We start from the raw sequence: 24477 nt of genomic DNA on the forward strand, positions 1-24477 counted from the left end.
GAACACGATTACTGCTTCTTCTTGATTACAACTGAGAACACTAGGAATACGTCTACATATGTATTTTTTTAATAGACTTATCTTTTCGCCATCATGTAGTTGTGTGCCCGATATACCAGATGGCCAGCTACATTGACTATATCTTCCAGTAATAGCGTCTACATTACTACGGGGCCAATTTTGCCGTAGCAATTGATGATCAACGCTGTCCTTTAAACGAAAACAACGGTTAATTTTTTACAATTTCAATTTATTATAAAATTACCATAAGGGAATTGTCAGGTGATGTTATCAATAAATCCCATCTAAGAACTTCAACTATATCAAAGCAATTTTCTGCACATTCAAATTCATCATCATTACTATAATACATTGCTCCCGGATTTAAAAACATCATAAATCCTGGTTTAGTGATTGTATCAGCAGGCATATGCGGATTATCAATAGCTAACACGATTACTGCTTCTTCACGATTGCCTTTGAGAAAACCCGGAATACGCCTACAATTGTAATTTTTTATACGTCTCTCCTTTTCATCATTACATATTTCCTCGCTCGATATACCAGATGGCCAGGTACTTAGATTATATTTTTCAACAAGTTCGTCCACAAGCTGAGTTGACCACATTCTTTTAATCAATACATTCTTAACTTGATGCTTGAAATTAAAACAACGGTTAATATTTATATTTTTAAAATGATGTATTGTACTAATATTACCGTAAAAGAATCATCAGCCGACGTTAGCAAATAACCACAATTTTGAATTTTAACTTTTTCAAAATAATATACCCATTTCATTAGGTCATGTATTGAATAATCGGAAAAGTGCGGTCTGTCAATTTCCATATTAATTGCCTAAAATTATCGATCTTACGTTAATAATTATCAAAAAGGAATACTGAATAAAAATCTATTTTAAGTTAACGGACGGAAAAATACTAAATAGTCGTTCTGTTTTTGTGCATCGGGAGATTCTGTATAATGGATGGAGTATGGTATCTCAATGAAGTTGATAGGTCTAACCAAAATGTGTATGGAGAATTTCCAATATAGAAAAGAAAAAAAAAATACTATATATTCTTCATGTTCTCTCATAAAATTAGATTTTAATACACTATGCATTGTGTTTAATGTACCACGGAATAATTTAAACAGATGACCATTAATATAATCATTGGTAAACAATAAATAAAATAATAAACTAGTTTCCTTCTTATAAGAGTGTCAAGTATGTAACTTCTTATTCTTTTTGGGTGAAAGAATTACATTTTTTTGTTTTACGTAAATTGTTTACTAACAATTTACTAATTTTAAAGAATTTTCCGTGCAAATTTATTAATCATTTGCATATTTTTAAACATATTAATAGTGTTCCTCGATTTCATAAAAAAAGTCAAAATAATAGAAAAGTGTTTTTACTTTATATTTGATTGCAAGTTATCTTAACACCATACAATGTACAGTATTAAGAAACTTTCAAATTGTTTAAACGTTATAAATTATATTATTAAAACGTTAGATTTCTAAAAAGGTGATAGAAAAAATTCTCAACAACATTGCTGATTGATAACATTACCGGATTGAACATCATCAAGAATCCTGGCTCAACAATCATGTCAAGAGGCATATGCGTATTATCAGAAGCGAACACGATTACTGCTTCTTCTTGATTATCGCTGAGAACACCCGGAATACGCCTACATACATATTTATTTAAAAGCATCTTCTTTTCTTCGTCATATTGTAATAGTGCACTCAATGTACCAAGTGGCCAGTTTGTTTTACTATATCTTTCTAAAATAGCCCTTGTAAGTCGATATGGAATTTTTCTTTTAAATAATAGAGAATTAACGCGGTCCTTAAAACGATAACAGTGGTTACTATTTTTTTCAATCAAATTTGTTTTTTATGCAAAAATTACCCATAAATAATTATCAGGCGACGTTAGCAACAAACCCCATCTACTAATTTGTACTGATTCTAAGGTATCTGGCACACTTTTGAATTCATCATAACCTAAAGAATACAATGCTCCCTGTTTAAATGCCATCAAAAATCCAGGATGAGCGATCATATCGGCAGGCATATGCATATTATCAGAAGCGAACACGATTACTGCTTCTTCTTGATTGCCACTGAGAACACTCGGAATACGTCTACAAATGTAATTTTTTAAGAGACTCATCTTTTCGCCATCATGTAATTGTGTGCCCGATATACCAGATGGCCAGTTATTTTGACTGTATTTTCCAATAATAGAATACACATTTCTAGGGAGCCAATTTTGCCGTGTCAATTGATGATGAGCGCTCTCCTTTAAATGAAAACAACGGTTAGTTTTTTACAATTTCATTTTATTATAAAATTACCATAAAGGAATTGTCAGGTGATGTTATCAATAAATCCCATCTAAGAACTTCTACAATATCAAAGCATTTTTCTAAACCTCTAAGTTTATCATCATTAGTATAATACAACGCTCCCTGATTTAAAAACATCAAAAACCCTGGTTCAGCGATCGTATCAGCAGGCATATGCACGTTATCAATAGCTAACACGATTACTGCTTCTTCTCGATTGCCTTTGAGAAAACCCGGAATACGCCTACAATTGTAATTTTTTATACGTCTCTCCTTTTCGTCATTACATATTTCCTCGTCTGATATACCAGGGGGCCAGTTGCTTTGATTATATTTTTTAACAAGATCGTCAACAAGCTTAGGTGACCACTCTCTTTCCATCAATAATTTCTTAACTTGATGCTTGAAATTAAACAAAACGGTTTATAATTATATTTTTAAAATTATATTTTATACTAATATTACCGGAAAAGTATCATCAGCCGACTTAAGCAAATCACCACAATTTTGAATTTTAACCATTTCAAAAAAATATGCCCAATTCATTAGGTCATTATATGAATATTCCGGACCATCCGGTGTGTTTATTTCCATTTCAGTGGCCTAAATAATCAATAAAAGTTAATAGCTAAAAGAGTTGGAAATAGCACCAGTCAGTAGCTTTATACGTGGCCAGTGAATACAATAGATTGGTCACGTAAAGCGTAGAAATGAGGAAAAAACGGTTAAAGCGGTACTGAAATGGAAAATTACAAGGAAGAGACTTTGCGGGTGGCCTAGTAAGAGATGGAAGGAATTTTTAAGAAACTAGGAGTACTAGAGTGGATAACGATAACACTCATAACATTCATAATGGAGGCAGATCGTGATGGCAGCGAAAACTCTTAAAGAGTAATAAATGCGAGCAGAAGAAGATGAAAAAGTCGTCCTGTTTTTTCGAAAAATTCGATTTTTGTAAGCTATACAGGATATTTATTACAAATGCCAACAGAAGAAGAAGAAAAAAAGTTTTCCAGCCGAATCTTCAACCACGAAAGAGCATTTACATGTCTCGTTGAAGTACCGAGATAAATTTAGAATAGTGGTGGAATTATAAATAATTATATAGTATATTAAGAAGCAGTAACAAGCGCTAGTGTATTAAAACAGCAAGTTTCTGGCTATTATTTTAGTGTTTGATATTTGGCTTAAAACAATCTCCCACCTCCTATACCCTACCCCTACTCTTAAAGAGTAATAAACTCCGGCAGAAAAGAAGAAAAAGTCGTCCTGTTCTTTGGAAAATTTCAATTTTTGTATGCTATACAGGGTGTTTTAAAAATAATGGTTGGGTTAAGAATGGTGAGGTTCCAAACGGCTGTAGGTTGTGAAGTATTGGACCTACAGCGCTCTGGTAGGGCTTGAATGAAAGAAGGTGTTGTCAAGTTTCGAATGACTGTCACTTAATGTCTCTCCACGTTCCCGTTTGTGTCGCCAGCCTTCAATGTTCAGTTTGTTAAGATAGCACCCGTACAACAGAAGTTATCGAGTTCGCAAAGCGTTATTCAGTTACGACTGTGAAAGATCGAGTACTAATCATTGGAAACTTGAAAACTCTCTTTTTCATTCAAGCCCTACCAGAACAATGTAGATCGAATACTTCACAACCTACAGCGGTTTTAAACCCCACCATTTTTTTTTAGACACTCTGTACATTGTGTTTAACAAGGAATATTTTAAACAGATGACCATTTACTTGAACAATGCCCCAAATTTAAATTGTCTAGAAGTGATTTAGTTTTTATTTTACCCCTCCCTCTTAAAAGCTATTACAGTGGGTTCAGCGCAAAGTAAGATGATTTAATGGTATTGTAAATAAGTAGGAAAAAAATTCACTTCGTTTGAAAATTTTAAAAAATTGGCCTTATCCTAAGTTCAACACAGGGATAATGTGACAATTTATGGATGTTCTCTTAAAATTAAAAAACTAAGCCATTATTCTACTATTAAGGGTGTCAAATATGTATGTAATGGTGTAGTTAGTAAGTTGAAAAATAAATTACTCGGTTTGGAATTTTTAAAAACTGTTGCTTTTTTTTACCTTGTTCGTAAATACAGGTGGATGGGAATTAACCAAATTCCAACACAGGTAAAATGTCACAATTGACCGATGTATGACAGCGTGCATTGTTGTGCTGTTGTAAAAAACAAAACTCAATAAACAGTTATTAACTAAACAGAAGTTTTAACTTTACTCAATCTCTACAAAACGTTTAACGCTATAACGCTAAATATGGTAATGTACGAAAAACTATTTTGCTATTGAATTAGTATGAATGCTCATATAGGCATTTATTAACCAAACATTAACAATATATAACCATTTAACACATTTGCGTGTACAATAAGTATGTCAGCTTAAATAAATATATGGTATTCAGATTTCAGTGTAAACGGTTTTATGAAAAAGTTTGAAAACGACTTAAAACCTGATAGCCTAAGAGGTCTGTACTAAGCATACATTTCAAAAATACAAACATCAGCACAAACAGAATTTATAGATTTATCTAAAATAATGTTAAACTCTAAAATAATAATTTTAGAGCTATGAAGATAGTTTTTGTAAAACATTACAGTTCTTATAATGTTTAAACTTAAAAGTATATAGTAATAACAACTTGTATTTGTCATTTGTTTACGTTACACCACACATTGTGGAAAACGAATGCTTATTTTTGTATAATACAGTAATTGAATCAAAAAGAACTATATTACCATTATTATATAAAAGTCCTTATATCCTGTAACTTGATGTATCTGTGTTAAGTTTAGAACAGAACAAAACTTTAATTTTCATTCATAATGTTTGCTTCATTGTAGCTGTTATTAATGTAGAAAAGTTCTGTACTAGCATGTGTCATGTTCTAGCGTAGTTTAATTGACTTAGGTTAGGTTAGGTAAATTGTAAATTGGACATTGTCTGTAAGAATTTATTATTAAATTAATAATATAATCAAATATTATAAGTTTTGAATAATTTCAAACAATTGAAACATGAGTAGGTGGTTCGTTCTTGTCTTGGATTAGTCCCTTGTACTCGGGAGTCGTATTCCTGTGCTAGGAAAAACGTCACGTTTAATTCATCTTTCCCTTTATAATAAAAAGTAACATAGCGTACATCGAGTGGCTTTAATTTGGAATAGAGAACGTTAGTGTACTTTATGAATCTATGTGTCAGATAATCGGTTTTATTGTATTCAAAAGGCACTGTAGTTTCAGTTTGCGTTATAACGGATGAATTTGTAATAACTTGGTCGTATTCAAAACTTAGTGGTTCCTTGTTATTCCCTTCAAAATTTATATTTTAACTTTAAGTGAACTGTTGTTCAAACATTAAACAGGTACCCACACAAATATAACAAAACAAAATATGATAAAAAAAAAAACAGTTGTTTTTGATAAACAAAACATCGTGAAATATCGTATGGTATTATTTGTAAATGAAACTTTGTTGCAGATATATTATTTTGTACGTATTATTTTATAACACACAAGTCTATTTTTCAAAAAAGGTTACTTTATGATATTTTAAAATAGATAACTTTAGTACCTAGATACATACAATCTGTAGATAACCCATATGTTGCTAGTGTCAAAATTCTAAACTCCCAAAAACAACTATTCGTCATTGACAATGATGATGTGAAGCAATCTATTGGTATAATATAAGCTCAGTAACCCTCGGCTTAATTTCACCTTAATTAAAACAACTTTTGTAGCCAGGATTTTGTTTTAGGGGTGGGCCCAATTGATATCTCACGCTGAAAAAGTTGATAATTTAGTTACGTCAAAATTGCTATTTAGTATTTGATTTTCTTGGAAATAACAAGTTAAACGATTTTATTTTGGAGGCATGGTGTGGTTCAGTGGAAACCACAGCTTTCGCGTAGCAACATTTAATTACATAGTATATTGTAAGAAGTGAGCTATAGAGTTTATTTAAATCGGAGCCGACAGGCAATAGAGACTTCTTAACCTAAGCTAGCACAAGTCAATTATATTGCACGTTAATCTATACACAATTAATTGTGTAGGTATTAGTGATGGGAAAAATCCGGATTTACCGAAGTTCGGAAATCCGGATTTTCGGAATCCGAAATCCGAAAATCCAAAATCCGGATTTCCAAATCCGAAAATCCAAAATTCGGATTTTAAAATCCGAAAATCCGAATTTTTAGTTTTACAATGCTTATTTCTGTTTTTTAAACCTGAAAGTCAAATTTTAGGTTCTTATCTAAATTGAAACATATATATATATATCAAATAATTTTCACTTCTAAATTCTAAGATACTGTGTTTTTATTTTAAAATGTATTTGTATAATTGATTTATTTAGTGTAGCTATTTCCGATAACGACCGATTATAATATTTATACATATAATTACTTAGATTTAATATAGGATAACATAAAAACCGGCTTATTAGTAAACTAAGCATTAGGACATTTCTGGGTTTTGGAATCCGAAACCAGAAATTTGTTTTAATTCCGGATTTCAGATTTTCTCAATGAAAACGTTGTAATTTTATAAAATGTATAATAATATAAAGCAAAATGTTTTTTAAATAATAAACGATACAATTTTACGAATTTTACAAGAACATGAGTGTCATATAATTGATTAACCACTCTGTATATAAATTTCTTACACTACTATCGGATAAGAAAACCAGCTTATTGGTAAATAAAGCATGGGTAATTTACTAAGTTGTTCTTAAAATCGACTTTGGCGATAACATACTAAACAATACACATTGTACCTACATGCTATACATGCACAATGCACATTGCACAAATTACACATCTATCCTACGTGACAAATATTTTACAATAAAAGTTTACTAGTGTATTCTTTTTTTAACTATCAAGTATTATTTATAAATAACACTCTTTAAATGTAATTTATTATAAAAATGTTTTTATCTTTTTAATTAATTAGTTAAAAATAATGTTTGAGTAAAAAAAAATAGAAATATTAGGCAAAATACGAAAAAACTAGGGTTGACTGCCTATCTTTAATAATTTATTGCCGAATTATTTTCAATACCTACCTGTTGACTGTTGATGCACTCACACATAGCAACCTAGAGATTGACTATAGTCAAAGAGTATTTTTCTCTTTATAAAAAAAAAATTGAGTTCAGATTTTCAAATAAAATTGAGTAGGTATTTCATGGACCCATTTTATCGGTACCTTCTGACTAATTTTTAGACCTCAATCCCTAAAAGCGATATAAAGAAAAAAGTTTCATCCCTTCTGGCGGAAAAGGTTTATGATATTTGTTTTGATTTTAACGTTTATCGATAATAATATATTAATAACACTGGCCCAACACACATTTTGGTGCGTAAGATTTTCCTGTTGGTTTTAATAGTATTTTAAATGCTGATTTCAAATATGTCATCAGATTTTTCCTGTCAGCTCTACTTTTTTAGATATAGGTACGCTAAATCTCAAAAAGTGCCTAAATATGACAAATATTGCCTATCCTTTGCCCCTCAATAAATAGCGCTTACCGTTCCGTCACACCGCCCCTTTTTAAGGGTAAAGTATAGGCATTTTTCTTACAAAATCTTAATTTAAAGGTTAAACTGTGATGTGTAATTATTAGTTTAATAATTAGGACTCTATTTTGGTAGTTAATTTATTTTTCGGACTATGATAGCATCTTTGAAAGCGATTAAAAAATGTTTTTTCATCTCGACAGCATTATGAGAGACAACTTAATGTATTAGCATGGAAGCTTAGGTTTTAATATCTAAGTAGAAAGATGCGCCCCAGGTTTTTCTAGTTCACCTATTCTATTTGGTTATCAAGACGCTCGGAAGGTTATTTTATCCTTTTTAAGGCGCATAAAAACGTTATTTTTGGATTAATTTTTTAATCAACTTTTTTTTATTTTTTAATGGATGCTTTTATATTTTAAACACTTACTGTCCTTTCACTACATATATAAATACTACATCTCTGTCATATATTATATTATTGTAAATTGGAATATATTTCCCTCAATAAAGATTATTATTATAATTTAAATCCAAAATTAAGTGACTTATTTTCAGTCTGCGTAAATAAGTTTTTACCTATGAAAATCACCGGTGTAACGCCCTCTTAAGACCTAAATACAAAGATATCCAAAAAATATCGATGCTATCATTATTTAAGCAGAACATAATGAGGTATTGGTAAGTATTGAAAATACAGGTGACCCATAAACATTCGACAAATAAAATAACTTTTGCTCTAAGGAACATTTTTAAGTTTATTTTTAAAAATTGATTTATAATCATTTGCGCAATAAACACTACGGTTTAATTGCAATTAACTATTTTACTGTCTGAAATAATTTCTTTTTATATTTAAGTTAAGATAGCCATTGTCGTTATGGCTATTTTTGTTGTTTTTTTATTAATGTCTATTTATGATTAAGTTCAGTAATTGTTAAAATGTATTTGATTTATCACAAATGAATTTTTGTTAAAACAGTTTTATTACAATAAATGCTTAAACAAATAAAAAATCAGAGTTTCAAAATCTGAAATCCGGAATTTCAATAAATGCCTGATTTCGGATTCCAAAACCCAGGAAAGTCTTAATGCTTGGTTTACTAATGCCGGTTTTTACATTATCCTTTATCAGATCTAAGTAAATATATATATATATATAATCGGTAGTTATCGAAAATAGCTACACTAAATAAATCAATTATACAAATACATTTTAAAATAAAAACACAGTATCTTAGACTTTAGAAGTGAAAATGATTTGATTTACATATTTCAATATAGATAAGAACCTAAAATTTGACTTTCAGGTTTAAAAAACAGAAATAAGCATTGTAAAACTAAAAATTCGGATTTTCGGATTTTCGGATTACGGATTTCAAAATCCGGATTTGTCGGATTTTTGAAGAATCCGGATTTAGTTCACATCACTAGTAGGTATTGCATGTTATTTTATACAAATTTAATTGGGTATTAAAAATAAATAGTTTCTCTTCAAATGTAAATCCAAACTCAATCTAGCAAATAATATTAAAAATAGAATCATTATATAAAAAATTATTATTATTTTGTGAAAAAGTCATAATTTTATAAATTCTAATTGAATAAAATATTAGCAAATAATATTAAAAATAGAATTATTATATAAAAAATTATTATTATTTTGTGAAAAAGTCATAATTTTATAAATTCTAATTGAATAAAATATTAGTGAAACAAATATTCAGAAATCGGAAAAATATAAAATTCTCGCTTTTAAGAAGTTTAACGGCTTTTTCCCAAACATCATGGTTTGTTTTACACCATATTAGGTATACATTATGTTTACTTAGTATATAACCTTATAATTTTTAGGGTTACTTAAATTTAATAATAATTATACTATTGATTTGGAACTATTCAAATGTAATTATCAAAAACGTATAATTAAATCATTATTAGTAGAATTAACTACTGTGTTATAATTTATCACACATAATAAAATAAAAAACTTTATATTCATTTTATATTTAACTATTTTTTATATTGTATTACGGTATTTATTTTTATAAAAAAAATCTTTAGAATAACAGTTTAATTGATTGTTTTATCGAAATACATTATTATTTGTATTATATTTTAATTTAAAAAAATTAAACATTTAAAACAATTATGAAAAAACATATCCCTACCTCTTTACATTGAGTAGGTTAAAAGATTACGAATAATTGTTTTTATTTAAAAAATTGTTGTTTTATTCGGATATCTGATAAAGTATTTATTTTACAACGAATGAGGCTATGTTTTTTTTTTTTTTTTTTTACTATGCAAAGAAGTAATGATTTTAAAATTATGTATGTGATTTTACTTTATATTTCATGGAAGTTAATTTAAAACTATACAGTATACAGAATTAAGAAATTTTTAAATTAATTAAAGTATAAGAAATTAAATTATTTTAAGGTAAGACTTGTAAAAGGTGATAGCAAAATGTTCTCAACAGAATTGTTGAAATATACTGTTACTGGATTGAATATCATCACAATTCCTGGCTCAGTAATCATATTAGCTGGCATATGAGTATTATCAGAAGCGAACACGATTAATGCTTCTTCTTGATTATCACTGAGAACACCCGGAATACGCCTACATATGTATTTTTTTAATAGACTTCCCATTGCGTCTCGATTGCAAGTGAGAAACCCCAAAATACCTCTAAAATTGTTATTATTGATAGGTCTCTCATTTTCCCAATTACATATTACCTCGTGGTAAATACCAGATGGCCAACTACTTTTACTATATCTTCCAGTAATAGCGTCCACACTTCCGCGGGACCAACTTTTCCGTATCAATTGATGATCAGCGCTTTCCTTAAAATGAAAACAACGGTTAACATCATGGTTTGTTTTACACCATAATAGGTATACACTTTGTTTACTGGAATAATAATTAAGTTGGATGTTTTATTGGAATATATTATTATATTTTAATTTTACACAATGATACAAATTTAAACATTTGAAACAATAAAACATATCCCTACCTCTTTACATTGAGTAGATTTTAAATTATTTAAAGCATTACAAATTAAATTATTTTAAAGTAAGACTCGTAAATGGTGATAGCAAAATGTTCTCAACAACATTGCTTAAACATATTTTTACTGGATTGAATATCATCAAAAATCCTGGCTCAACAATCATATCAGGAGGCATATGCGTATTATCAGAAGCAAACACGATTAACGCTTTTTCTTGATTATCACTGAGAACACCCGGAATACGCCTACATATATATTTATTTAAAAGTATCTTCTTTTCTTCATTATATTGCAATTGTGTGCCCGATATACCAGATGGCCAGCTATTTATATTATATCTTTCTAAAATAGCCCTCGTAAGTCGATATGGAAAATTTATATGCAATAATAGAGTATCAACGTGGTCCTTTAAATAAAAACAAACGGTTATTACTATTATTATTTTTTTTTTTATGCAAAAATTACCCATAAATCATTGTCAGGCGACATTATCAACAAATCCCATCTAAGAACTTCTACTTGCTCCAAGGTATCTGGCACACTTTTAAATTTATCGAAGTTTAAAGAATACAATGCTCCCGGTTTGAATACCATCAAAAATCCTGGATAAGCGATCATATCGGCAGGCATATGCGTATTATCAAAAGCGAACACGATTACTGCTTCTTCTTGATTACAACTGAGAACACTAGGAATACGTCTACATATGTATTTTTTTAATAGACTTATCTTTTCGCCATCATGTAGTTGTGTGCCCGATATACCAGATGGCCAGCTATTTTGACTATATCTTCCAGTGATTGCTGCCACATAACTACGGGGCCATTTTTCCCGTATCAATTGATGATCAGCGCTTTCCTTAAAATGAAAAAAACGGTTATTATTTTATTTTATTTATTTATTTGTTTTATTTAAAAATTACCATAAGGGCATTGTCCGGTGATGTTATCAATAAATCCCATCTAAGAACTTCTACTATATCGAAGTATTTTTCTAGACCGACAAATGGATTATCAACATTGTAGTGCAATGCTCCCGGATTTAGAAACATCAAAAATCCCGGTTCAGCGATCGTATCAGCAGGCATATGCACGTTATCAATAGCTAACACGATTACTGCTTCTTCTCGATTGCCTTTGAGAAAACCCGGAATACGTCTACAATTGTAATTTTTTATACGTCTCTCCTTTTCATCATCACATATTTCCTCGCTCGATATACCAGATGGCCAGGTACTTAGATTATATTTTCCGACTAGTTCGTCCACAAGCTGAGATGACCACTTTTTTTTAATCAATAAATCTTTAACTTGATGCTTTAAATTAAAACAACGGTTAATATTTATATTTTTAGAATTTTATTTTTTACTAATTTTACCGGAAAAGAATCATCAGCCGACGTTAGCAAATAATCACAATTTTGAATTTTTACTTTTTCAAAATATAATACCCTTTTATTTAGGTCGTCTATTGAACATTTGGAACCGTGCCTGATTATTTCCCTTTCAATGGTCTAAAAATGACAAGTGAACGTTAATAATTATCAAATATAAATTCTGAGTAATTACCAATTTAAGTTTACAGACAAAAAAAGATAATACTAAATAGTCGTCCTGTTCTCGTGCTTCGGAAGGTTGGGGTCCCAAAGAAATTTTTAGGTCTAACCAAAATATGTATGGAGAATACTCAATATCATGTAAGAATAAAGAAATCAGTGTCCGAAGCATTTGAAGTAAAGACAGGATGAAACAGGGGATGCACTGTCTTCAATGTTATTTAATTTATCATCGAAGAAAACAATTAGAGAAATACAAAAGGAGCCAACAGGTATAACCATATGGGAGCGAAAAATACAGGTGTTTGGGTTTGCAGACGATTTTTAACGATTGCTTAGAAAAAGCAAATGGTGAAGTAGGTTTAAAAATTAATAGGGGAAAACATAGCTAATGAAACTACTAGAAAATTAAGAGGAATACGGACGATGATAATGAAGACGTAGTCTTTTGCAAAAGTTAATAAGTTTCAGTATCTAGGAGCCATGCTGAGTGTCAAGAATAATTGATCAAGAGAGATTGGAATAAGAATAACAAATACAGAAAGGGCAGCATTCGCACTTAGTAAGTTTCTGAAAACAAAGTGCTTATCAAAGAAAACAAAGTTAAGGTTGTAAACTCCGATAATAAAACCCACGTTAACTTATGGATGCGAAACCTGGACGACCACCAGCAATACAGAAAAGAGAGAGAGAACGTTTGAGAATAAAGTATGGATGATAACTTGCGGTCCTACCTTTGATAACAGAACAGATACGTGGAGAAGAAAATGTAATTAGGAACTACAGGAAGAGTTGTGACTAGCACCAGTCAGTAGCTTTATACGTGGCCAGCGTTTACAATGAATTGGTCAATTGGTCACGTATGGCGCAGAAATGAGAAAGAAATGGTTAGGTTAGGTAGAGACCTCGTGGCGGCCTAGACAGAAAAGTAAGGATACAGTGGAAGGAGATCAGGGAAGAATGGAAGCAGAGCTTGATGGCAGCAAAACTCTTAAAGAGTAATAAATGCCAGCAGCAAAATAAGAAGAAAAAGTCGTCCTATTTTTTCGAAAAACTCGATATACTATACAGAATGTCTCAAAAATAATGGTTGGGTTAAGAATGGTGGGTTTTCAAACGGCTGTAAATTGTGAAGTACTGGACCCACAGCGCTCTGGTAGGGCTTGAATGAAAGGGGGAGTTGTCGAGTTTTGAATGATTGTCACTATATGTCTCTACACGTTCCCGTTTGTGTCGCCAGCCTTCAAAGTTCAGTTTGTTAAGATAGCGCCCGTACAACAGAAGTTATCGAGTTCGCAAAGCGTTATTCAGTTGCGACTGTAAAAGATCGAGTGGTAATTATTGGAAACTTGACAACTCTCTCTTTCATTCAAGTCCTACCAGAGCGCTGAAGGTCTAATACTTCACAACCTACAGCCGTTTGAAACCCCGCTATTCTTTTTGAGACATTCTGTACATTGCGTTTAACAAGAAATATTTCAAACAGATGACCATTTACTTGAACAATGTTCCAAATTTAAACTGTCTAGAAGTGAAATTTTTTAGCTTTTACCGGGGGGGAGGGTCGTCGTCTTATAAGCCATTACAATGGGGTCAGCGCATAGTAAGATGATCTAATGGTATTGTAAATAAGTAGGAAAAAAATTCACTTCGTTTGAAAATTTTAAAACCTTGGCGTTAACCAAATTTCAACACAGGTTTAATGTGACAATTGACGGATTTTCTCGTACAATTAAAAAACCAAGCCATTATTCCAGCCAGTTTAACTATATTGATGATTATGCATATTTAAATTAATCGACAATTATTCAAATACTTATTAATTTGTCGTAAATACAATATCAAAAACTAAATTGTAGATTTCGAAAGTTTCATAGCTTTAATGATTTAATATTTGTTGTAATTGTATAAATAGCAAACGATTAAGAAGCCATTAATGACGTTTTATAATTTACCCTAAAATGTGATATTTCAATTTTCAAGCCTCAATTTGTCTTTCTTATAATGATGTTGTTTGAATAAATGTTTTATTATTATACCAATACAAAGTATTAGGAACAATGTTATAATTGAGTTACTCTCTAATGTGAGTGATAAATGTAAACTAAAACTTTGGTAACAGGTATCGACGGGACAAAATCTTATAGCTATTGCTCACTTTATTTTGTAAATAATTTAAAGAATATAAACAATTTTCAAATACGAATAAAACCTTATGCGCTTACATAAATCATAGTTTCGGTTAAAAATCTGATACTACAAATACCGAATATTTATTTAAGCAAACATAACTGTTGTACACTTAAATGTGTTCAATGGTAATTCTTTATTACTGTTTGGTTAAAAACATGCCAAAATGAGTATTCATGCGAATTCAATACTGAAACGTTTTTCCGTACATTTCAATAGTTAGCGTTATAGTGTTTAAACTATTGTAGTTATCGAGTGAAGTTGGAGACTTCTAATCACGAAAACGGTTCAGTTTATAGCTACAGCACAAAAATGCACGTTTTTTTATATGGATTAGTTGTCACACTGTGCGTTTGTTGGAATTCAGTTAATGGCAGCCCAACAGTTTCTAAACACATGGTACCGCCATTTGTAGCGATTCCTTCCGGACGATACGACGGAAACAATTTTTCCAAATTCGGCAATGTTCAACCGTCAGTGGCTAAACCAATCGTGATGACCAGACCGGATCGAACAGGTTATGGTGGAATATTATTAAATAACGATTTTGGAAAAAAAGTTACAATAAAAACCAAACTCAACGCCAAAAAATCAATGGCAGAATTTGATGAGAACGACGAAAATGTGATTATTGACAACCACGATGTGAGTATTCACTCTATGACGTTTTATTATACAGTTTATGATATTCTGAAAAGTCATTTATGCGATTGTTTACGGATAGCAAATACCGGTCGTACACCTTACACATTATATCAAATTGTCGACTTCATATCGATTGACCAGAATTTATTAAACAATTCCATTGGTCTGTTGCGCCAACAAAGTAAAATCGACATTACATCGTTGATGAGGTTGTATTTATATTTTTGCGGTCCGATCCAATTACCAGACTGTTCGAAGAATGGTGTAATGTATCGCGAGTACAGCAAACAAATAGTTTACATACAAAAGGACATGAAAGAAAAATTCAAAGATATCATAGGCAATGAAGTCACTTCGAAAAAGTTGCACATTAATCGTTTGCAAAAATTAAAGAAAAAAACGGAACGTAGACTTCTGGTCCTAGCCAAAACCGCTATTCTCAAAATTAAGATAAACAGTCCATTGTTGCCAGGCACTCCACTACATTTTGTATGCATTGACTTGTTGAAATGGACGGCGTTGATGGAATCCGAAAACGAAGATGCCGTGAAAATCCAACAAATGAAAATAACGGTTGACAAGTCCGAAATTACAATGCTGCATTACGCCGAGAGATATAGATACGAAATAGACATCGGCAATCTTGATCCGCTTAACTACGAGGTGTTATTGCGTATTAACAATACGTTGTTGCATTACGTTTATAAGTATTTTGCATTATTGACTGCAATAATCAATACGAATATATCAAAATCAAAGCCGATTAACACGTTTCCAATATCATTGATGACAGAACAAACTAAAGGCCTTCGGGCAATCTTGGAAATTCTTAATCAATTTTTCGTCCCCCGTTATTTGTACTACGTGAAACGACTGACAGCACAAACAAAGCTATCGGCTTTGATAAGTTATATGGATTGGTTCAGTGCAGACACAGAAGATACAGTAAGAGAAATGGAACTAAGTCCTGAAAAAACAGTAAACGATATAAATGAGTTAATAACTGAATTTGCTATGGCCCTCTTGATAGACCTTAAGGTGGACGATCCACAAGAATGGATTGATGGCGTCAACAAAGAAGTTGTAGGAACCTCAGCCAACATCAGTGAAGCCATGGATGAAAACAAAAAAAAAGCATTTGCAATTATCGCGTTATGCGTCAAACACTTAAATCCCGATTGGCCAAATATAAAGTATCGGGACCCAAATGAATTCTTAACTGCTACTAAACTTGCTCATCAAATTCTTCATACTGATCAGTATGACTATGTATTTTATAACTATATAATATAAATGATTATACATATTTAAATTAATCGACAATTATTCATTTAATAATTATATTTGCATAAACATAATATCAAAACTAACATGTAGATTTCTAAATTTGTATAACTTTAATGATATATTAATTGTTATATATGTGTTTGTAGCCATCGTTTTGGAAGCCAATAATAAAGTTTTATAATCTGCTCTACTAATGAACTGTGGTATTCAATTCAATCTCCGAAGACATTATTTTCAGTGTACTTGACGATCGGAGTTAACTAACAGATATAATTTTCTACACCCCTCCCTGCAAATTTGAACAACATAAGAGTATAACGGCTAAGAATGCAATAAGATTGAAATATTGTCAATACATATGACTAGTTTATCGGTGTGCAACAAATAGCTGAAGTGTGTAAACTCATATATTAACATATCAAAGGGGCGTCTATTTTGATTGAGGAATTATATACCGAGTTTATATTATTTTTTTAAAACTTTTATGAGTCATTCGTGCTCTGTTATAAGTCAACCTTATGTTTCATAATACTCCCATTTTGGTTTTCAAAAAAACCATTGAATTCTAATTATTTACCAGACGTGGTCTTGGTAATTTTTAAAAAATTGTATTCATCTTCACAATAAGATTTAAGACGACCATTAAAATTCTACTTCGAATTATGCATCAAATAAGTATTAAATATGTTCATATTTTTTTTTATAACTATTGCCAGATTACGCGTTTCATAGTACGTTTAAAGTAAAAAAAAATTGTTTTCCATCGAATATACACATGTGTAGAGGCCCTTAAATTATATCGAGGTGGATTTTTTTCGGTTACTGTAAATATGGTCTATGTATTTATTCTGATACATTGAAAAATCGGAATAAATAAAGCATAACCTAAGTACAATTTAAATTTCAAATGCATTAATTATGAACATTATAAATGATGCGTTAAATATAAATTATTTTTAGGCGCAACGACGACGATTGGCGTATTCGCCTATTGCGAATGGTTATAAAATGTTTAGATGATTATAATATATTTATTCATAAAATGTATCATCAAACATGTTATGCATAATTTGTTATAAAATAAATATATACAGGATTCAGTCATTGTATTATATGTCCCTTTGTTTTATTAACTTTGGTAAAACCCGTTATTTAACTGCAGAGTTGTACATAGGAAACCAAATTGCTATAAAAAACAACATGGCCAATAAAAATAAAAAAAAAAAAACCCCAGTTTATTCAGTTCATGGCTCAAAAAGGTTTTAAGGAACCGTATGAAAAGACCCTAAAAACAGATAGACTAAGAAGCGAAACTGTGTAAACATTAAAAATTCACAAAAAACATAACCGATTACATTAAAAAAAAAACAGTTGTTTTCTATAACAAAAAAACCCCATAATTGTATGTACCCCATATTGTGATATATTATATTTGTAAATTATGAGTAAATGAGAACTGAATAGTTTGCTCATAAATATTGTAACGTAGAGCTATGAAAATTGTTTTTGTAAAATATAACTGTTCTCATAATGTATAAAGTTAAATAAATAAGATAACAAACACAAGTATTTGTCATTTGTTTACATTTCAACATACATTGTAAAAAAAATACTGTTGTTTTGTGTACAATAAAAATGTGTTTTTGCGATTTTCAAACTAAACATAGCGAAAAATGTGTGGATCAAGTGCAACATTTTTAATGAGATACAGTCTCAAACCCAAATTTTGACCACCCCCGCTCTAGCCTGAGAATGAAGGTATTGAAAATGTTTTGTTTTTTGACATTTTTTATGCTCAATCCTAAGACTATTAGGATGAAAATCTGTTGTTTTCCAAATCTAAACAGCCACTTAGATAATATACTGAAATTCTTTTTAGGCGCAATGACAACGACTGGAGTAATCGCCTAATGCGAATGGTCATAAAATGTTTGTATAATAATTGTATGTTTTGTATAAAATGTTTTCAACGAGAAAAACAGATTTGGAATTGAAATTATTTTAAAATAAAATGATTGTCTTACACTATACAAGTGGTGTTAATAGCATAAATCAGTATAAATTAGTTTAAAAAAAAAAATCTTCGTTTCAAGCACCGGACAGTTCAAATTCGTAACACACAAAAGGAAATGAACGAAAAGTTTAAATATATCAAAGGCAATGAACCCCCTTCGTACAAGTTGTATACATCATACAATATAGAATATGGTTGAGTTGATAATGTCAGATGGATTTGTGGGGTGATAAGATTAGACCAAAATAAGAAATACATTTTGTAGAAAAAGCGGAATTGGCCAGCCTACCTATGCGTGTGAGATCTGAAAAAGAGTAAAACAGTGAACTAAAAAGTGAAAAAAAAAAGATTTTACTACAGGAACGCAAATAACCAATAAATTGTAGCACATTTTTTTTAAAATGTCAATTACTTTAAAAATTAACTACAATTTTCAATAACATTAATAAGTTATTGATATTGTAAGTTAATTTGTAATTTAAATTTGGTTCAATTTTAGCGTGTGACACATAATTATATATAATTTCATAATACTCAACTCAATGAATTTGCACTTCGTTGAATAGGGTCCACGCTATTGCTTTTTAGTAAAAAATTAAAGATGATTGAAACTATTTAAAGTTTCAGTTAATTTTCCGTTGTTTCAAAGTAATTGATAATTAAAAAAAAAAGAACGTGCTGCAATCTATTGGTAATTTGTTCTTGTAGTAAAATTATTTTTTTAGCTTACTTTTTTATTCTTTTTTTTAGAAAAGCATGATTTTAAAAGATTATAATAATTATAAAGATTATACAAATGGGTAAAAGGGTGACGCTATGTTATCTGGAGGAAGAGAGGGGGGCGGGTCAGAAATGTGGAACACAAAATACATATGTTTTATGTGAACGTGTGAAAATGTGTTTTGAATATTTTCGTAAATAAACGAAATGTGTGTAATTTCGACTGTTCGAGCGAATACTTAGGCATATTGCGACCGGCCAAACCTATAATCGTCACCACGCTCTTTGTCCGTCGGTCGTCCGGTTTCGCTATCTAATTGTCAATATGTGCGTTTTCATCAGGATAACCGTGACGGCGTTTTGTCTGTGCGCGTCGCCAAAGCCGTTTGACGGTCTAGCAATACCGGTGCAAATTGAAAACATACAGGCCAACGAGGTGGGCGAGCTGCTCATGTTGTGCTACAAGTTTATGGACTTGAAAATGCGCACTGGAACTATTTACACCGCGACGGACGAACGGCGACTTCCGTTAACCGATAACATCGCCAGCACGGAAATGATCTACAAGGGCACCGCTAAGTTTGTGGACTACGGCATACCGGTGGCGGATAAGACTTTGTTGGACGTATGGGCGAACGCGGCGTATCGCCCTTTGTTCTTAGAAATATCGTTGAGAATAATAAACGTCGTGGAGAGCGTCGGCGTGTTCCTCATCACCAAAATGGCAATGTTTGCCCATCACATTGTGGCCTTGTTGCCAATACCCCGGGTGCTGTCCGCCATTGTGCCCTGTTTGAATAAAATCGAATACAAATTTAGACAACTCAACATTCCTCGTACGCCGATCGGACACCTGAGACAAATCGTCCGTTTTTACAATTACTTAGCTAATAATGTCAATCGCAGTGGATTTTCAAGAGATCAAATTAAATATCTTTTTCAAAACGCGTGTGATATGTTTATGGAGAAGTATCGTTACATAACGCGTTTCGTACACATACGGGAGGACGATAGCATGAACAGCATTAACCCGAATACTACCATTTCACAGTTTTTGACTAGCCATCTACACTTTATACGGAGAACGGTCAATTATTATTTTGAATCTAACGTGTTCGTCGGCTAATCAAGTGCAACAGCTACACCCTCCTAGGATTACTTATAATTGTACTACTATTCATTGATTCAACAAATAATTGATGTATTGATTATTATTATGTATTCGATTAAATATTTAATGTGAATTTATATAATTTAACGTTACTATGTAGAAAACGTATGTAACGCTATTATGTTAAATTACATTTCATTACGTCAAAAATAATAGAAATAGTTTTAGCTTCGATGCAGAGCAGCGAAGGTATTGGTTTTACTCTGGCGTAGGCTTTTTTTGTGTCTGTATACACTGTAACTTTTCCAATTCCTTCGAGTAGCAACTCTATAAATCACAAATTTTATCTAGTTGTTACTTTGGAGCATAAAAATTGAAAAAATTTCCTTCTTCACAGTTAAAATTTGAAAAACAAAAAAAACCATACGAGTTTATGAACGTTTACTACGTTAATTTCTTTTTTGGTTTTAATTTAATTTTTAAGTACAAACACGGTGTACCAGATGTGAGAAACGAATAGACGCTAATAACTGTTGGTAACGTTGACCCGTGTGTGGTGTGAGAGATAAAGTTTAATCGAACCGAAACGGTCGGTATTATAATATTGTGTTTATTACATGCAATCACAGGCGACTAAATCGTGTATCTGATTACAGTAGATACACAGATAAAATCACTTTCGAAAAAACTACTTTCTTACTTTGCTTGATTTGGTCTGTACTGTCTTAAAAATACTAGTTATAGTCAAGCTAATATCTAAGGTGGCTAGTAAACATATCAAAGTTCTGGCTAATATTTTAGTGTTTTCATAATATCTGGCCTTAAACAATTCACAGAGGATTTTGCCCCTTAAACTATTTTGAATTTATTATTTAGTTATAACAGCGTAACGCTTTTTTGGTAACACTTTTTTCAGTTATGTGCCAGAGCTAATACATGAAAATGTCAAAAAATACAGACAAGTTAAAACCGTTATGGTTAGTATTAGCAGCTGAATGTCTACGAGCCACTGTCTTATTTACATATCCTGTCGAGAATTGTTAAGGAGGAATATAAATGGCGTGAAATAATATTAAAAGCTGTACTAAGTACTAACAGAACTATAAAAGCAGTAATAAAAGTTGCTTATTTGAAAGTGTTATTATCACTTTTACCCGGGTAAGCCAGTACAGTGAGTTCGAGGCATAATGGGATCAAAGCATAGAGGGACGGAGAAGTCACAGGTCTACAGGAATTATTATAAATAAAAGTAATAAAAAATTATATATGTTTTTGGGGTCGCTGATTGCGAATTTTCTAACAGCTTTCAATTTCACTCGGCCAAAAAAAAAAATAAAACCTAAAAATTCTGCTTTTGTACTCAAAACATACTTGAATCACTCTAAAGAGATGCCCATTACTATTATAGTATTACTATTATATTACCATTAGTATTACCACTGTAACCATTACTATTATAATTTGATGATTTTTTTTTTTTAATATAACGTGTTTATGTTTAAGTATAGAAAATCTGCGAAAAATATAGTTTTCCAGCAATTAAAAAAAAACTGTCGTCCCAAGTTGGTCCTTCGTTTAATATGTTATGCATACATACGAGTTCTAACATCTGACCCGTTTTCAACTAAAAGGTATTAAATTTACGTCTAAAAAACAAAAAAAACTTGCACGCCCCCTGAGGGAGGGGGTGGAATATATTCCTTATTAACTTCAACTGGAGCCGACCCTTTTTCTCGATGTCATAGCCATTTTAAGTTAAACTTTTAAACTCTTATGGTTTTTTATTTTGTTTTTTCAAATTTTTACTGTGAAGAAGTGAACTTTTTCAACTTGTACCCACTCAAAGTACCAACTAGATGAAATTTGTGATGTATAGAAATGCTTCTCGAAGGAATTGGTCCAGTGTAAAAAAAGTTACAGTGTACACACTACACAGACACAAAAAAGCCCACATCATTGTAAAACGAATAGCATCACTGCTACGCATCGAAGCTGAAAGTTATAATGTGAACAACTATGGCCTTTTGGTTTTTATACTTCAAAATATATCACCTTGATGATTTAAAAAAAAAATCAAGTAAGTATGATAATTGAATTAAAACAAATTGAGTATCTGAAAATTTAAGAGCTTGTTGTGAATAGGAAAAACACAAAATGCTACACACTAAGAATGAGAAGATAGCTTGGCTTTAACATTTGATAATAGACAAACAAATAAAAATTTGATACATATATCTTAAACATTGTCTATAAAAATTTGTTTTTATGGATTTTCCTAAACTTTAAAATCAAAAAGTCTACTTGCCAACCTCATCTTGGCAAGCATTTTTTAAAAGACATTTTAACAAATGCTCAATAGACAGCTGAATCTATATTTTATTAAACGTGTACACGACCCACGAATGTGCTTTGAAATTTAAGTACAACGCATTGAATAATAAAACAAATAAAACACACTTGTTTTTTTAGTATAAACCATTAACATTTGTTTCATACCGTCGTCGTATTATCGCGTAGAGGATTTTTAGACAAAATCAATATTGCAAAACATTTTTTTTTTTTTTAGTTAACTAGATAATAGCACATTTATATGGCCAGATTTATAGAGAAAATTAAGCTATATTTTTTTGGGAACTTATTAATTATCAACCATTTTTTTTTTTTTTTGTATTATTATTAGATACTCTACAGAAGACAAATTGGTAGTTTTTTTTTGTAATAGGTCTTTGTTTTTAAACAAAATTTTTAGAAACAAATTTTATTTGTAGGTAATTTTAATCTCTGATTTTTTTTCTATCTTCAAGTAGAATAATTTCAATTATTTATATTATGATTGACGAATTTCTTAATTTCATATCATAATTATATACATATATTAATTTTCCATATCATACTATTCGTTTAATTTACTTTTTAAGTATGAATAGCATTAATATTGTAGTCATGTCATAACTTATTATTTTATATATATATATATTTTTTTTAAATATATACATACATAATAATATGTATATTGATCGGTTAACTCATCGGTAGGTATATTTTTCGTTTACTATATTTCTGACATTATGTTTTTGGACTAAACTCGTAACACAGTAAAACAAACGTAAGCATTAATTTAATAGTTAAGTGTATTGTAATTTAACAGGTAAATTAATTCAGTACAAATTAATTTTTGTTCGTTTTAAGTAATGACTTATTGGTATTGTTTTGTAGTTTCAGGGTATTTTTCCTCAACATATATCGTGTAAAAAATGTTTGAAAAAGTAAAATAGTTGTCCATAATACTGAATTTGGAAAAAATAAGAAAAATCTGTTTTTGTCAAATAATATATTTTACCAAAAAAAATTGTAAGTTTATTTAGCAGTCGGTATGAAATAAAACCTATAGTTTACATCTGGGTCATCTGGTTAGACTACTAGATCTGAACCCATTGTTTCTGTAATGTGTAATGTGTATTTATTGGTTATATATTGGTGTGCGATTTTATTTATTATACTCACTGTATTATTTTAAAAGAATTTACTATTTTTCATGTTGTAAATTGCCAACCGTTTTTTTAAATTTATTAGCTAAGAAAATATTCTCTATAGTTATAATATAACTAATTAAAATACATAACTTGTTGACATGAACTGAGGCATATTACACAATGTTATAAATTCAATACAACAAATATATTTTATTTGAATTTCTGAACATTTTGTATATATTTTTTTATTATTTCAACACTATATAACGCAACTATAAAATACTCATTTATGAATAATACAAAGTATAATATGAAAGAAATTAAAAACTAATACATATTTTAGGTTATGTGTTATTTTTTACGATTATTTAAAATAACATTTTCTTTACTTAAGATAGGTTGGGATGAGATAAGATCCAAGGCATATTGTTAGAATAACAAGTTTTTTTCATAAGCGTACCAAGTAATAAAAGCTACGAATAATTTCAACAAAAAAATGTTTCATAACAACATGTGTACACGTGTAAGTCGAAACGGCGGCTGCCTACATACAAA

General features: G+C 30.5%; 1 protein-coding gene across 1 annotated transcript in view; it reads right to left on the reverse strand.

Moving 5' to 3' along the window:
- Positions 1-253: 253 nt before the first annotated feature.
- LOC126837492 (uncharacterized) overlaps positions 254-24477 on the reverse strand; it is a 207505-nt gene continuing 183281 nt past the window's right edge. Inside the window, exons 2-7 of the mRNA XM_050571409.1 lie at positions 2829-2966; positions 2373-2765; positions 1925-2317; positions 1580-1861; positions 721-858; positions 254-658 (exon numbers count right to left, since the gene is read on the reverse strand). Coding sequence (XP_050427366.1) covers positions 254-658; positions 721-858; positions 1580-1861; positions 1925-2317; positions 2373-2765; positions 2829-2966 — 1749 coding nt within the window. The remainder of the gene's footprint in view (positions 659-720; positions 859-1579; positions 1862-1924; positions 2318-2372; positions 2766-2828; positions 2967-24477) is intronic.

This window comes from Adelges cooleyi, unplaced genomic scaffold (genome assembly GCF_023614345.1).
Source record: "Adelges cooleyi isolate 19-005CV unplaced genomic scaffold, UGA_ACOO_1.1 ACOO_flye_CR_arks_rails_tigmint_CR_PRNA_25, whole genome shotgun sequence".
Lineage (NCBI taxonomy): Eukaryota > Metazoa > Arthropoda > Insecta > Hemiptera > Adelgidae > Adelges > Adelges cooleyi.